This window comes from Octodon degus, unplaced genomic scaffold (assembly GCF_000260255.1).
Source record: "Octodon degus isolate 3935 unplaced genomic scaffold, OctDeg1.0 scaffold00112, whole genome shotgun sequence".
Classification (NCBI taxonomy): Eukaryota; Metazoa; Chordata; class Mammalia; order Rodentia; family Octodontidae; genus Octodon; species Octodon degus.
In genome coordinates, this window is record NW_004524688.1 from 9356712 (window position 1) to 9371768 (window position 15057).

At 53.7% G+C, this 15057-nt stretch overlaps 1 protein-coding gene across 5 annotated transcripts; it reads left to right on the top strand.

Moving 5' to 3' along the window:
• Window positions 1-501: 501 nt before the first annotated feature.
• Window positions 502-13924, top strand: Cant1 (calcium activated nucleotidase 1). 5 transcript variants are annotated; one of them, XM_023699274.1, is made up of 6 exons: window positions 502-616; window positions 2967-3116; window positions 4164-4331; window positions 8668-9320; window positions 11004-11207; window positions 11919-13924. In XM_023699274.1, exons 4-6 carry the CDS (start codon window positions 8690-8692, stop codon window positions 12287-12289), a joined length of 1206 nt encoding a protein of 401 aa, XP_023555042.1. In that variant the 5' UTR covers window positions 502-616; window positions 2967-3116; window positions 4164-4331; window positions 8668-8689; the 3' UTR covers window positions 12290-13924. The 5 variants fall into 5 exon arrangements, with proteins under 5 accessions (XP_023555042.1, XP_023555041.1, XP_023555040.1 ...); XM_023699273.1 differs by lacking the exon at window positions 2967-3116; XM_023699272.1 differs by lacking the exons at window positions 2967-3116; window positions 4164-4331.
• Window positions 13925-15057: the final 1133 nt, after the last annotated feature.

Consider the following 15057-nt stretch of genomic DNA (forward strand, 5'->3'; position numbering starts at 1 on the left):
CGAGAACAACACAACACCTGGGATCTCAAGAGCTCCAGCTGGGCAAGGGGTGGAGGCGAGGTCAGACTCGGACCCCTCTTTGGCGTTCCCGCCCTCCTACCCTGCCCAGGACACTGCAGCCCGCAGCGCTCCTCCTCCACTCTGCGGACAGTGCCAGGCTCCAGGAGTGGCTCGCTGGGATGCCCAGCAGAGGGGCTTTCCAGGATCGAGGATGCAAGAGCCAGTCCGCCCATTCTTTTCCCCGAAACAAGGTCGGGGGCACTAGATTGAGGGCCTGGAATTAGAGGTCTTTGCGCCTCCCACCTCCATCTGCGGGGCCAATGTCTCGGCATCGCAGAAGCAGCCTTCTCAGGTCCGGCGCAGCGGAACTACAACTCCCAGTAGGCCGGCGCGCAGGCGCAGAAAGAAACAGCGGGAGGGGAGGGGCGCAGAGCAGGGGCTGCTGGGAGAGCGCGGGCGGGGCGGGGCGAGGCGGGGAGGGCGCGACGGAGCGGAGCGCAGGCGCAGAGCAGAGGCCGCCGGGAGCGCGCGGAGGAGGCGGAAGTGGTCGCCCGCCTCGTCCGGCCCTGTGCAGCTAGGCGGCCGCCGGCGGGCACCTGAGCCCGGCCCGCAGCGGGTGAGTGACGGCGCGCCCACGGCCTGGCGCCATCAGTCGTCGCGGCCCGCCCCCTTTGGCCCCGCGGGCTTGCTGCTAGGCTGGGCCGCTGACTCGCAGCCTGCGCGGGCGGGACACCCTTTCCCGGGAGCACCCTCCGTCGGGTTCAGATGCTGCCCTGGCGGTGCGTCCCCACTGCTGAGTGAGGAGGCCAGCTCCGCTCCCTACCTGGCCCTTTGTCACACCTGTAACCGACGGACCTTCCACCCCTTCCGCCCCGGCCCTTGCTTTCCTTGCCCTCTTCAAAGGCTAAGCCTCACAGGCAGCGCAACGCACTCACCATCTTTTTGCCCGCGAACTTGGCTCCCTCTTTACCATTTCTTTCTGCCACCTATCCACCTAATCTGGATTTTCCTGTTCCTGGGGCCTGGCAACCCCACGCCCATCCTTGGTACTTGGTTTGCTTCTCCATCCTGCTTTGTCTTCCGTCCCGAGGCCTGGCCCAGGAGACCAGTGATCTTTCTGCATCCTACTTCAGCAAACCCACCTTCTCCCAAGTACCCCATTAATGACCCAGAGAAACCAGTCTTGGCACACCATGAGTTCTAGTTCTCATCCGTATCTTGAGATCGAATGATTGGCATCTTTTCCTGCCACTTTTGCAACAGAACCTAAGCTTGAGAACTGGAGAACAAGACCTTTCTGATTAAAATTTGTAAAAGGTGCCTGGTCTCAGAGGATGCAGAACAAGGAAAGCTGTGTGCTACTGTTCTGTGGCAGCTGGGTTGGCAGCCCCTTCAAAGAGCCTTAGTGCCCTCCAGGACTGGGCTACAGACTCCTTCCTGCCATTCCCAGGCCTCTTGGCACACAGTCTAGAGGGAGCCGGTAGACACAATGGGCTCCTCCCTTGCTGGCCTCCAGAGCCCTTCTCAGTACAGCAGCCCTGTTGAAAGATCCCTGTAGGAGCCAGCCTGCCGCCCTCAGGATATGCTCAGCCCAGAGCATGCTCAGGGAAAAGACATGGGTGAAATGTAGATTTTTCCAGGCACCACTAAAAGACCACCCCCAAATTCTTGTATTCTCTTCCTGGTTTTCTTGTCCAAGTTGACCTGATCACAAAAGATGACGTAATGGCCCAGGGTGGTGGGGGAAATCACAATCTTGCAAATGAGTTGGACCATTTGGTGTCACTATAATGCCTCTTAATCAAGGTGTAAATCTTGTCATTTGAGACTTTTTTTTCTCCTTCTTTGCGCAGCCTTACTAACTCAGTGAGTGTATTGGTTTGAGCTACTGATTCTTGATAACTTGCCTACGTGTCCATCTGCACAGCTGATCTGTGAGGCCTCTCTGAGCACAAGCATCCTGAGGAGAGGCCTGGAGTACGATGGGGAGCAGTGGGCATTGCTCTTGTGAGGCTTTCACTCTTCTTCCATAGTATGGCCTTGGAGGCAAGTATTTGTGTATCTGCAGGCTTCCGAGGATGCAGAGGGCACTTGTCATATTAGTGTAAGAATTTCTTGAAGAGCCACGTGATAGTCCATGGCAGCTGTACAAGGCAGGTGTACAAATGCTGTGGCATTTACTCTTTAAAAAGAAGGGCTGGGTTCTGGGACTATTGCCTGGAGTCCTGACATGGATCAGTGGTATAACAAGGAAGTCATTTCTCTTTCCTGTTTGAGAAATGATACCAGGATGCTGGGAACAAAACCTGAAGAACAGTTGGTTCTTTTCCCTTTCATGCAGACAGGACTCTTCTTGAAATTTTATATTCAATAACATAAGGAAAATTTAAAACTTTCACATTGATTTTTAAGGGAGAGGTCATCTTGCATCTTCCCCTTGGGTCCATCATGGTCTTGGGGTTCTTAAAAGTGGGAGGGAGGCAGGTGAAGAGTGAGAGAAACGGTAGAAAGATACCAGGGGATGCCCCTTTGCTGGCCTTGAAGGGGAAGGAACTACAAGGTGAGGAAAGTGGACAGCCTCTGGGAGCTGGAAAAGGCCAGCAGTTGGACTGTCCCCAAGAGCCTGGGAGAGGAACCACCCCTTGATTATAACCCAGTGAGACCCACGTCAGACTTCTGTCCTCCAGCCCTGTGAAATGCCAGTTTGTGGTGGATAAGCTGCCTGTCTGTAGTTAATTAGTTACAGCAACAGTGGAAACGAACACAATCCTCATGAGTAGTTGAGGCTGAAAAATAAGTCATCCAGAACTGTCTTTTTCAGTTGACTTAGTTGTGTGCAGGACACTGGGGGAGGCTGTGTGCAGAAGTCAGGTGGCCAGGCTGGCGAAAGGGAGGAGACTTGCACGGCCTTGGTGGTCCTTAAAGCATGATTTTTTTCCTTTTTTCCTCCTGAATTTTCAAGTAAGTAGTGAGCTTGGTAAGCAAAAGCAAGGAGTTGGAGGCCATTTCCAAGGAGCCTGGCCCATGCAGGCATCTGCAGATGTTCCTTTCTGTGAGACCTGACATCCTGCAGTACCTTGGTTGCTGCGGTGAAGCCCCTCACTGGAGAGTCTGAGGTTAGCAAGCTTTGCTCCTGACTGGTCAACAGGCAGTAAGCCTTGGCAGTAGGCAGAGTGGGTGCTCTGGGGCTGGCCCACCGTCTGGTGTGAGACAGCAAAGGGCGAGGTAGGTCCTCTGCGGAAGGGAGTGTGCTGAGAGCTGAAAATGGCGCCTTCCTTGTTCAAGCCCTGCCTGCATCCTGAAAGGGAGGAGTCTGCTCTGGCAGCTACTTTAAACCTATTTGATCTGCCACGTGTCTCATACCTGACCTGGAGGAAGCCATAGTGAGTCGAGGGACAGCTTTGACTGTGGGCTGTGTGGGCACCACAGCATACTCAGCTCGGCCTTGGAGATCCTGCTCAGGCCTGGGATGGCACGTGGAGGTAGGTGTTCCTCAGCCCGAGGCTCTTTAATGGTAGGGCGCTACTTATTCCCAGGATAGGGAACCAGCCTAGGGCAGCTTCTGGGTGTGCAGAGAAAACTTCTCTTTTCCTTTGGTGTGGACAAGACCAAGAAATTAGGTTTGGGGGCCTTCAAGAGCTTTTAGGTAGCTGTCGTTGCTGGGGATGTTTTACCCAGAGCAGGGCTGGCACAGGAGGAAGGAAGCTAGCAGGCAGGGTGTGGCTCACAGACTTCCCTGCCTGGAGGACTGTTTGCAGGCCTCCTGCCCAGCACTGTTGGCTGGCTTGGGAGCCTGTGACTTACTACAGCCTCCTGGTCCTCTTCATCTTGATCTTGCCAAGTCAGAACAGGATGCTTCAGGGGAGATTGACAGACTTCTTAACACAATAAAGCAACATGTAAGTGGCTTTGCTGGAAGAGAAGCAAAGCTTGGGTGGCCCCTTTCCTCAGGGACTGACCCTGTCCGTCTTGTCTGTCTTCTCCACCTGTTCTGTTGCTCATGGCTGACAAAGGAACAGAACAAAAAAACAAAATATCTTCTTAAATAAAAAAGAAAGCTTAAATGGAAATGCACGTTCTTCCTCTACAGTCATTCAGGTGACAAACCAAGCTGGCTTGTGGATGGAGTGAAAAGGCAGCTGATTTGGAACTTTCTTTTTGAGGGGAGGGAAGCAACTCCAGGCGTGCTGAAGAAGCGATGGAGACCAAAGGAAGATACTCTGGCATTGTGTTTTCCAGAAAGTAGGCAGAGGTGCTGAGTCCTACCTGTCCTGATTGAGATCTAAAATAGCCCCCAGAGGTCTCACTGTCAGAGGTGAAACTTCTGGAAGGTGAGTGGCCCATGGAACACTGTATTCAGGGCATCAGTCCATTGAGTTCATAGCTGTGTTGCTCTTCATAGGTGGGACCTGGTCAGGAAAGACAAAGCTAAAGGGTGTATTCTCGTCTGGCTCCTCCTCTCTTCACCCTGCTCCCTGGCTGGCAAGGGATGAACAGCCTACACCTTCACACTGTGTCGTGGAGTGTGAAGCTCCTCTACTTTGGAGCTAGCCAACTATGGACTGAATCTTTCATGAGCTAAAATAAATCTCTTCTCTGTTAAGTTGAGGAGGTCAGGTATTCTGTTCCAGTGAGAGGAGGGGAGTTGAAGCGACTGAGGCACACCGTGCAGAAGCTAAGTATGGAGTTCAGAGTCTGACTTGAATAGACCACTGTGGTGTGGTATGGTGCAGGGGCAGGCAGCCCAAAGGACACTGGGGACACCTGTGTGTCCCCAGGTGCTGCAGTAATGACACCAGTAATAGCTTACAGCTTTCCATACTTTTATTCTCTTGTGGTACCAGAAATGCAGTTTCCCAGAGCTTGTGCATCCAGTGTCAGTGCCACTGGGCCAAAACCCAGGTGTCCTGGGGCCTCACTCCCTCTGGAAGCTCTAGGGAGCAATCTGCTCCTATCTCCCAACTTCTAAGGTCCCCAGCGCCTTCATCCATCTAGCTTCTGCCTCCTTGGTGTGGCCTTCTCTTCTGTCCACATCAATCTCCCTCTGCCTCCCTTTCATGAAGATGCCTGCTGTATTTAGGACCCACCTAGGCAGCTCCTTGTCTTAAGATATGGGTCGCATTTACATAATCTGCACATCTACAGCAGTCACCTCCCCATGTTCCTGGAAGTTTGGAGCCAGTACCAGTCTGCTGGGGGGTGGGGTGGGGTCCTTACCTAGATACAGGACAGAAAGGGCAGGGACAGTAGGAGCGTGGAATTCTACATGGTTCTGGTTCCGTGTGGTCAGAAGAGGTTGGCAAGCAGAGGTAGCCCTATGTGTAGAGATCTGGACACATGGAATCAGGATTCTCTGCAGCTGCAGATAGTCCTATATTGTGCAGGCTGAGAGCCCAGGGAGGTGAGGCCTGCCTTCTCTGCAGGCTATGACTGGTCAAGGGTAAAAATGATAGTGGTCAGGTGCCATGGGGAGGCCTTCCCCTGACATGGCTACCTGGTGGCCTCAGAAAGGGAACCGAGACCAAGAGAAGGGAAGTCGTTCGTTCAAGGTCATGTAACTAGTAAATGGCAGAGGAAAGGTCTGGACCATTCAGACGCCTTCAGAACCATCAAGGTGAGATGGCTCTGGGCAGAGCCATTGGATAGGGACAGTTGAGTGGCCCTAAGGCCTGCTGGGGTGCACGTGGGGCTCCTGAGTGCCTGTGTGCTCAGTGGGATGTGTGTTGGGCCCAGGGGTGCACTGGCTTGCCTCTCAGGAGAAAGGCTTAGGCTACCAAGGCACAGGGTCTTTTTCACAGATGTTAAGGCCCAGGAGAGCCCAAGGTCATTGGAGAACTATAGCATGAGGTGGGTGGCACAAGGCTGGCAGGAATCCACCTAGAAGACCTCTGTGACTCTACGAGAGACCGGGCGCAGAGAGGCATAGAAAACACTTGGAAAGTACTGACCCAGGCGCAGACCAGCCAGAGGGAATGGAGAGCATGTGGGTGTGGGTGCATCTGAGGCAGTGGGCAGAGGTGAGGAGGGTGTCAGGGACTGGGGAAGGATTTTCATCCCTGCGTGGATTCATCTCTGCCCTCCATTGAACCATAGTTGTGTTGTGCGCACCCCTGCAGCCTCCCTGAGCTGGAGTCAGAGCAAGTGGCACGCGAGGGGGAGATGGGATATCTGCGCACTGGGGAGGAGCTGGAGGAGTCAGCGCCCTGCCTGAGCAGCAGAGCAAAGGCCCACAGTGCCGGCTGGAGACTCACGGGACAGAGGGGCTGGGTAGGCACCATTGTGAGGGCTCCTGGGAGGCTGGCGTGTCACAGTTGATACCAGTCTGCTTGGCCAGCACCGTCATCTCTGGACCTGCAGCTCAGATGTGGCAGCTGAGTGGCTCAGTCATCAGGGGCTTGGTCTGGGCCTGTGGATTTGCAGGATGGCTAAGGTGGGGGTCTAGGGGCACGGAGTGTTGAGGGGCTATTGAAGAAGTGACTTAATGACCCGTGTGAAGATTCATGTTTTTTTTTTATTTCTCAAGCAAACGTGTGGTGCATTGGTCCTAGTTACCTGTGGTGAGTGGGGTCCCAGGAATACAGCAGGGCAAGGCCTTGTCCCTGGAGCACCAGACAGAGGAAGGACAAGTACCGAAGGCCCTTGAGTATGCAGGGCAGCAGAGAGAGTATCTGAGAATGAAAAATGAACCAATGACATAAAGAGCAGGGTCAGAGTGTCCTGGACCAGGGGACACAAGGGGCTCATGAGACTTTGCTCAGCAAGCTGGGGAGAGGAGTGGGCTTTCAGGCCACAGTGACTGTTCCTGGGTCACAGGAGGCCAGGGAGCTGTGACACTGGCCCTTGGGTGGCAGGGGCAAGTCAGGAAGGAGTGGCCAAAGCATTGGAGGGAGGCTACAGGTAGGGGTAGGTTTAGAGATGGTCATGGCATGGGTGGGAGCCTGTGAGTGGGACCTGCTGATGGTAGATGTTGGGGAAAGAAAAGGGATTGAGGCTACTTCTTTTGTGTGCTTAGTAATATTCTGTGGACATTTAATGTTGATGCACAGAAGTGTAGTTCCTAGTATTTACATGAGAATTTTTACATAGGCAGTCCCCTTCCGCTTCCTGAGGGCAAGCTGGATGTGAGTAGGCTCCAGGGAGAGGGTTTGGGACTTAATCTTTTGAAGTACCATGTTGAAGGTGCACGTTGGAAGTGCAGGCAGCGTTGCACATAGGAGGTGGTAGAGGAATTCAGAGCTCAGTGGCTGGAGGATGAAACACTGGAAGTCTTAGGCCCTTGCTGGGGTGGAGAAGGGATGACGAGACAGAGCTGGGTTCAACTACTTGAGCAGCCACCTGCGTCGGGAGCTCCCTCCAGCCCCCCAGCAGGTAGGTCTCAGTGACCAGCCTTGTAACCGTAGCCAGAGGCCAGGCCTTGCCCTGGAGGGGTGCCCAAGAGGCCTGTCCCTGCACAATGCTTGCAGCACTTAGGAGCTTGCATCCTTCTCCCAGACGTTCTCTGAGCAGCTGGCCACACACATTTTTCTCCTTGAATGGTGACCCTGTGAGCTAAAACCTAGGTCTGTCCACAGGGAGAGAGGGAGGCAGAGGCTTCCACAAGGAGCATTGCCCTGTAGGGGCCTGCAGCCTGGAGCAAGGGTGCCTCTGTGCACTCGAGCTGCTGCTGTTATGGCCAGAGTGCATGAGAGCCCAAGACTGTGGAGGTGCTGGGTCCCACAGCCCTTCCGGGTGTTGCTTGTCAGTCCTCTACAAACCCTTTACCCAGTGTGCCTTGGTTTTTTTCCACAAGCAAGGAGGAAAGTGCAGTCCTGGTCATAGTACAGGGCTGAGAATGGAGTCAAGAGCAGCCAGCTATGCCCCACAGCACAGCAGGGACCCACTTCCCAGTGTCCCAGTGAGGCAGTGAGACAGACACTGGCACATTGTGGCTGCCCTGAACTACCGTGTTCTATGCCTGAGAGCAGGCAGGGTGGCCAGGGTGGGGCTGAGGAGCCACAGATCCTGTCCCTTGGCACAATAGCCCCGGAGCTATGCCTCGGGCCAGGCCGAGACACTGAACCCTGGGCCCTGCAGAAGTTGGCATTAGTAGAAAGGTACCAGAGAACAGGTTCTGCCAAAAACAACTGCAAAATGTTTCTGTCTGGCTCAGATTTATTTAATATTTAAATATTATAGAAACCTAACCCAGGAAATACTCAGTCACCTAATGAGCCTTCAAGTGCCCTGTGCTAGGCATGGTCTGAGAGCCAGGGGTAAAAATGAACAAGCCCATGTGTGATGTGGTGCCAGTGACGTCAGGGAGGGCTGGATGAGGAGAGGACTTGGTCTCGTTCAGATCTGCGCACACCGTTTTCCTGTCTCCTGCGCCCCTGCCCACCTCCCCCCTGACCGCAAGGCACCAGCCCACACAAAACCTCTTTCTTGCACTCAGCTTTCTGTCTGGCCAGCAGGGACCGGAAGAGGGGATAATTTTGCTTTGGAAGACTTCACATCTTACTGAGTAAAAGTAAACAGAGATACTGCTGGAGTCAGGATTTCACCAAGCCATGGAAATAATGGAATACTATTTGTCCTGGACGGATCTGAGCTCTTACTTCAGCATGTTCAGTTCAGGTAGCCGAGGGGTAGTGGGCCCTGCTGACTGCTCTCCTCTCTCCCTGCGTGCAGGTCCCACCCAACACTCAGTCTGATGCCTGTCCAGCCCTCCAACCACCTGGAATGGAATGAGCCTATGCACTCTCTCCGGATAAGTGTGGGGGGCCTTCCTGTGCTTGCGTCTATGACCAAGGCTGCAGATCCCCGCTTCCGCCCCCGCTGGAAGGTGATCCTCACGTCCTTTGTGGGTGTTGCCCTCCTCTGGCTGTTCTACTCGCACCGCCCAGCCCCAAACAGGCCCCCCACCCACAATGCACATAACTGGAGGCTCAACCAGGCACCTGCCACCCAATACAATGACACTTACCCCCTCTCAGCCCCCCAGAGGACATCAGGCGGGATTCGATATCGAATCGCCGTCATTGCTGACCTGGACACAGAGTCTAGGGCCCAGGAGGAAAACACCTGGTTCAGTTACCTGAAGAAGGGATATCTGACTCTGTCGGACAGTGGAGACAAGGTGGCTGTGGAATGGGATAAAGACCACAGTGTTCTGGAGTCCCACCTGGCAGAAAAGGGGAGGGGCATGGAGCTGTCGGATCTGGTTGTGTTCAATGGGAAGCTCTACTCTGTGGACGACCGGACAGGGGTTGTCTACCACATCGAAGGCACCAAGGCCGTGCCCTGGGTGATTCTGTCCGACGGTGATGGAACAGTGGAGAAGGGTAAGTGGAGCTGATTTCCGTGGAGTTGCTTTCTATAGAGCTTTGGCCAGGTATTGGGGGCTCCAGGGTCCCTTTGATTTGGCTCACGGTGGAAAAGTAGTTAGTAGGTGGGAATTCTCCCTTCTGCTCTGACCTGAATATCCACACCCAGCCTGAGCAGAATGTGTCACACAAAGTCATTTCCAGACTAGGACCCCAGCACGTGGGGAGTTCCCTTCAGAGTAAGTTCTAGGGCTGTGGCCCACACAGCACTGCTCCTCCCTCCCTGTCCCTTGTGTCTTCTCACTGTCTCGGGATGGCACTGGGATTATGCCCACCAGGCACTGCACCTTGAGTGTAGGGTCTCATTTTCTGGGCTAGCGCTGAGACTTCGGCCTCTGTGTTGGCAGTACAGGTCAGCTACTGCCGCTTCTCCCTCCTGGTCCTGCAGAAGGGGTCTGCCTACAAGCAGAATGTGATCAGCCCCAGTGCTTGCCCAGAAGACTTACTGCTTCCCCAGGGTGGGAACAGCTGGCGGAGCCCTCCTACTGGAAAGTGCCCTGCGAGTATGAAGGGCATCAGCCCGAGACTGACAAGAAGTGCTGTGCTTGTTTGAGCCTTCCATGTAGCTGTTCCTTGTAGAACACCAGCCACCAGTGCAGGCTTTCTCTGTTGCAAGACCTTGATGACCCTTCCTATCCCATCCCAATCAAAGAACCTCTTTCATGTTTGTCCAAGGCTGGGGCTTCTGGCAGGGACAGATCTCTACATAGGTGAGAGAACGTTGGGCACCCATATCCTGCGTCGTGCCCATCAGAATCTTAGACCACCCTGCTGCAGTTCTTCCCAGCTGGCAGGAAGAAAGGGATGACCAGGCCCCTGGGACTGCCTGAGTTCAGGTCATCCAGAACAAAATAAAGCATCTTATCACACAAGTAGCTCAGAAGACTGCCAGGTCACCAGGCCACAGGAGTTCAACAGCTCTCTCCAGAGCTACCTGTGAGGAAGTGTCCCCACGTGTGCTGTCTTCCAGTAGGGAAAGGACTGCAGCCCTAGCTTCTTGGGAGCCAAGAAGCTTGCCCAGTGTTTGGGAAAGCACAAGTCCAACCCTGGGAAGTCAGGATGTGATCCATGTGCTGTGCTGCTGCCTGGAAAGTGAAGCCCATGTTACATAAGTCCATGAGGACAGATCCAGTCCCTGAAGAAACACACAAATATAGGCAGTACCCCAGTGCCAAGCCCTTCTAGTCATTGACCCACAGGGAAGTAATAGGTATGGCTGCCGGGCAGCAGAAACATTCCTTGACAAGCCTGCAGGGCAGCTCCTCTGTCATCCCTGGAGCACTGGAGAAGCGTCCTGTGGCTGGGGTCATAGCTCGAGCAGGGATCAGGGCCAGAAGAGCTTAGGAGACCAACCAGCAGCCCTTGGAAGCCAGGCAGAGGGCGAGCCGCAGTGAAGGTCTTCCATGTGTTCCCAGAGAAATGGAGTGGCCCTTGGAGGCCAGGGGGAGAGGGGCAAAACAGAAGGGAGGTGGGTACTGACTCAGGACCTGGGGTGTGGGGGAGGGTTCTGCCCAGGGCCCTTCCCCAGCCTCTTGTCCTTGCCTCCAGTGAGGTTCCAGGGCAGGGACTTCTGATGTCCAAGGTTCTTGGGCCCCAGTGATGGTGGCATCTCTCAGGCATACTCTGCTCTTGTTGCCCCAGGCTTTAAAGCTGAATGGTTGGCTGTGAAGGATGAGCGACTGTATGTGGGTGGCCTGGGCAAGGAGTGGACCACAGCCACTGGGGAAGTGGTGAATGAGAACCCTGAGTGGGTGAAGGTGGTAGGCCACACGGGCAGCGTGGACCATGAGAACTGGGTGTCCAGCTACAACGCTCTGCGGGCCGCTGCGGGGATCCGACCACCAGGTAAGAGACCAGCTGAGCCCCAGTCCGGGGGCTGTGTGGCTGCCCAGCAGGTACAGGGTCACCTTGTACTCCCTCAGGCCAGTGGATTCCGGTGGGGGGGGTGGTAAGCCATTCTTGGCACTGACCTTGACAGATGGCCTCAGGCCCTCTCCACACAGGGCAACCCACCTGGCTCCTGACCTCCCAGAAGTCCTTGTAGCTTGTGTCCTGGTGGCCTGGTAAGAGCTTAGTCCTGGAGGAGGGAAAACAGCGGAGAGGAGAGGAAGGAAAGATACCTCCTTCAACCTTGAGGCTGCCTCCTCAACCTGGTTCATCTTTGCACAGATCAGACTTCAGTTTATTTTGTCCCTTCCCTGAACTCTTTTCTCTTTCCAGTCCCTCTTAATTAGCACCAGGAAATAGCACAGACAGCACTCCCAGGAGGCTGTGAGCCTCTCTGGGACAGCCTGTGGGGGATATGGCCCTGAAGACTTGCTGCTGTGTTCTCCTACTCTGTGTGCTTGCCCCTCGCCCTGCAGAGCTGAGAGCAACCACATAATGAACCCCTCTGAGAAGCTGAGGTCCAGAGGGGTGACATGGTCCCCAGGATCCTGTGTGGGGCTTGCTGCTGCTCCCTATAACTGATCATGGCGGGGGCAGGGTGTCGGGCTGGAGATAAAGTTCCAGGCAGGCTGTAGTGTGCAGTGACCATGGGTCGGTCCTTTGTCCCAGGCTACCTCATCCATGAATCAGCCTCCTGGAGCGACACTCTGCAGCGCTGGTTCTTCCTGCCACGCCGGGCCAGCCATGAGCGGTACAGTGAGAAGGACGATGAGCACAAGGGCACCAACCTCCTTCTGAGCGCTACCCAGGACTTCGGGGACATTTCTGTCCGCCGCGTGGGCGAGGTGGTCCCCACACATGGCTTCTCATCATTCAAGTTCATCCCCAACACAGACGACCAGATCATTGTGGCCCTCAAGTCTGAAGAGGACAGCGGCATGGTGGCCACCTATGTCATGGCCTTCACACTAGATGGGCGCTTCCTGTTGCCCGAGACCAAGATTGGAAGCGTGAAGTACGAAGGAATAGAATTCATTTAAATTAAGGCATTCTGACGTTGGTCACAGCTGAGATCAACGGTCTTCGCTGCATCGGGACAGGTTTTACACAAACCAGAGGACTGCACTTTTGTCTCGTTCTTTTTGTAACCACAAAGTGTGTGCCTAGCTTAAGGATTTCCAGAACAGGATTCAGTCCCAGGGCATGGGAAGGCCTGGAAGTGTCTTGGGAGGTGTGAGGGCCTGGACCTGGAGTTGCTCTGCCAGGCCTCTCAGCACTGCCACCTGGTGGTGGACGCATCACTGTCTGTGGATGTCTTGATAGGGGCCTGCCCTTGAGCTCTGCCCTGCTGCTCTTCCATTTGACCCCCTCTTTCCTGACTTCCCATGAGTTCTTTGTTCAGTGTGTATTTCGGGAGCACCTGAGCCACCCCACTTGATGCTCCTCTAGGGGCATCTGGGCATTCCGTGGACCCTGTTGACCTTGGAACGTAATGTTTACACTACAGGATGCAGGCTTAGTTAGGGTAGTCTGTAGGGATACAGCTGCCTGCCCTGCCCAGAGAGCCTCACATGAGATGGCGGCACTTCCCTCGCCAATGACCTCCTTCCTCCCTTCTGAGAGTGCTGTGTAGCAGTTGGAGATTTTAATTATTAACTTATTTTTACTGTGGCAGTTTCTTCTCATAAGACAGAATCACCAGACCTTATCACACAGAGCAAAGTCAAAGCAAATTTGCTCCCAGCTGGAGGAAACTGTCACTAAGCAGCCACAGTTGGCAAGGCCGGCTCACAGTAGAAGTTTCTGAGTCCTTGGCTTGCTGCCTTTTTCTAGCAACTTCAAGAAAGTGCCATGTCCTTCAGGACTCACAAATGACTTGGAGCGTGTTACTCGCAGGAGGGTAACAGTAGCCCTTGCAGTTGACCCCTGACCCAGGCCCACTCTGTTCTGAAGGTCATCCCTGTCATTTGCTGGGGTTTCCACAACTGTCTCTTCCTGGTGGGAACTTCACACAGACCTTGGTCCTTTTAGGTCCCTGCTGTATCATCTTGATGCTGTAGGGCAGAGGCTGGTGGGACCGAAGTGAAGAAGGGACATCACAGCTCTCCTCCCTGTGGCAACTACCTCACCCCATGTCACCCCCCAGAATAGCAGAGGCACCATGTTGTAGGGGAGTCCCCTGGGCTGTGACTAGCTGTGTTGACCTTCACAGGTCTTCCACTTAGAAACCCCAGGATGCCTGCCTAGAAGAGCTGGCCAGGGATCTCTCTTGTGGTTGTCCGATCCTCACACAGCAGAAGAGAAGCCACATTAATGATATTTTTCTAGAGTTCAGCTCCTGCTGGGCACAGCTTGGAAGACCCACTTCTCTTATACCTGTGCCTGGCTGGATCATCTGACCTTCTTGGCTAATGTCAGTGATGTTGGCTTGTGTGATTTAAAGAGTAGAAGTGCATTTTGAAATGGAGAGATCTTGGGACAGTCTAGAAATTAAAACATGACTGATGTGTCATTGCTGGCCCAGAGTGCAGCAGCATTTTCACACAGTGATTTTTAAAGATTTTAAAGCTAGCCTTTGCTTTCCCTCTGCATTCGCTACTGTCAACATAATGATTGTGTTCCTGCCCTCCAGGTCCCTGTGTTTTATAAACAATAAAATGTCAGAAGGAAATGACTCTCCTTTGTCTCCAGCTCTTTGTTGGCTATGTGAAGGGTACCTCTCCTGCTGACAGGTTCTGTCCTGTTGAGTTACACAGGCACAGAGCCAGCCTCACCAGAGCAACCTTTGTGCTCTGTAGGATGTGTGAGAAGCCTCCCTGGAAACTGGCAGCCAGTCCAGCTCCCCAGAAGACAGGCAGGACAGTGGCTGAGGCAGCAGGCATGGTGGCTGCAGGCTCCAGCCCTCCTCTCTCACTGTTTCTGTCGCCCTATAGCCCATAGAGATCCTCTCACCTCCCTGTCTTTTCCTCTGTGAAAGAAATGTGACCTGGAACTGAAGCAGATAGTGGGTGTGTCAGCCCATGTGGGGGTGGGGCCATGGGAAGTGACCCAAGGCACTGCAGGACCCCAGTCACTGGCTCCATTGCTGCCCATCTCAGTGGGGACAGCCAGAAGATATGGGGGTGAGCAGCACTCAAGCAAGAGGTCTAGGCCCACCTACTGTATGTACAGTAAATACGCATTCACAAGGACCTATGGAACTCTTTACACTGGCATCAAGCACCTCAGCAAGAGAGGGGATAGAGGAAGCAATGGTATAGGACAGAGCCCCTGAACAAGAAATAATACCAAGAATCCACAAATTAAAAAAGCTGCACAGCAAAGGAACCAACCAATAGAGTAAAGAGAAAACTTACAGAATGGGGAAACAATTAGTGTGTGATATCAGGGATTAACCTTAGGACCTTGTGCTTGCCAAGGCAGATGTCGTTGAGCTATCTCCCTAACCCTGGGGAAAAATTTTTGCCAGCTATTTATTGGACAGAGGACTCATACTTGGAATATGTAAAGAACTCAAAAAAATAGATGCCCTCCAAAAAGACCCAGTCCAAAAGTGGGCAATAAAATGAACAGATTTCTCAGAAGAAGTACAGATGGCCAATATATACATGAAAAACTTTGTTTGGTGTTGCTGGCCACTAAAGAAGTGCAAATTAAAGCAACATGGAGACTCTTACTACAAAAAGAATGCCCGACATCAAGAAATCAAGGGGCCGGGGAGATGGCTCAGTGGAATAAGCGCTTCCCTGGCAAGCGCAAGGGCCTGAGTTCAATCCCTGGTTCTGCAAAAAAAAAAAAGAAAAAAGAA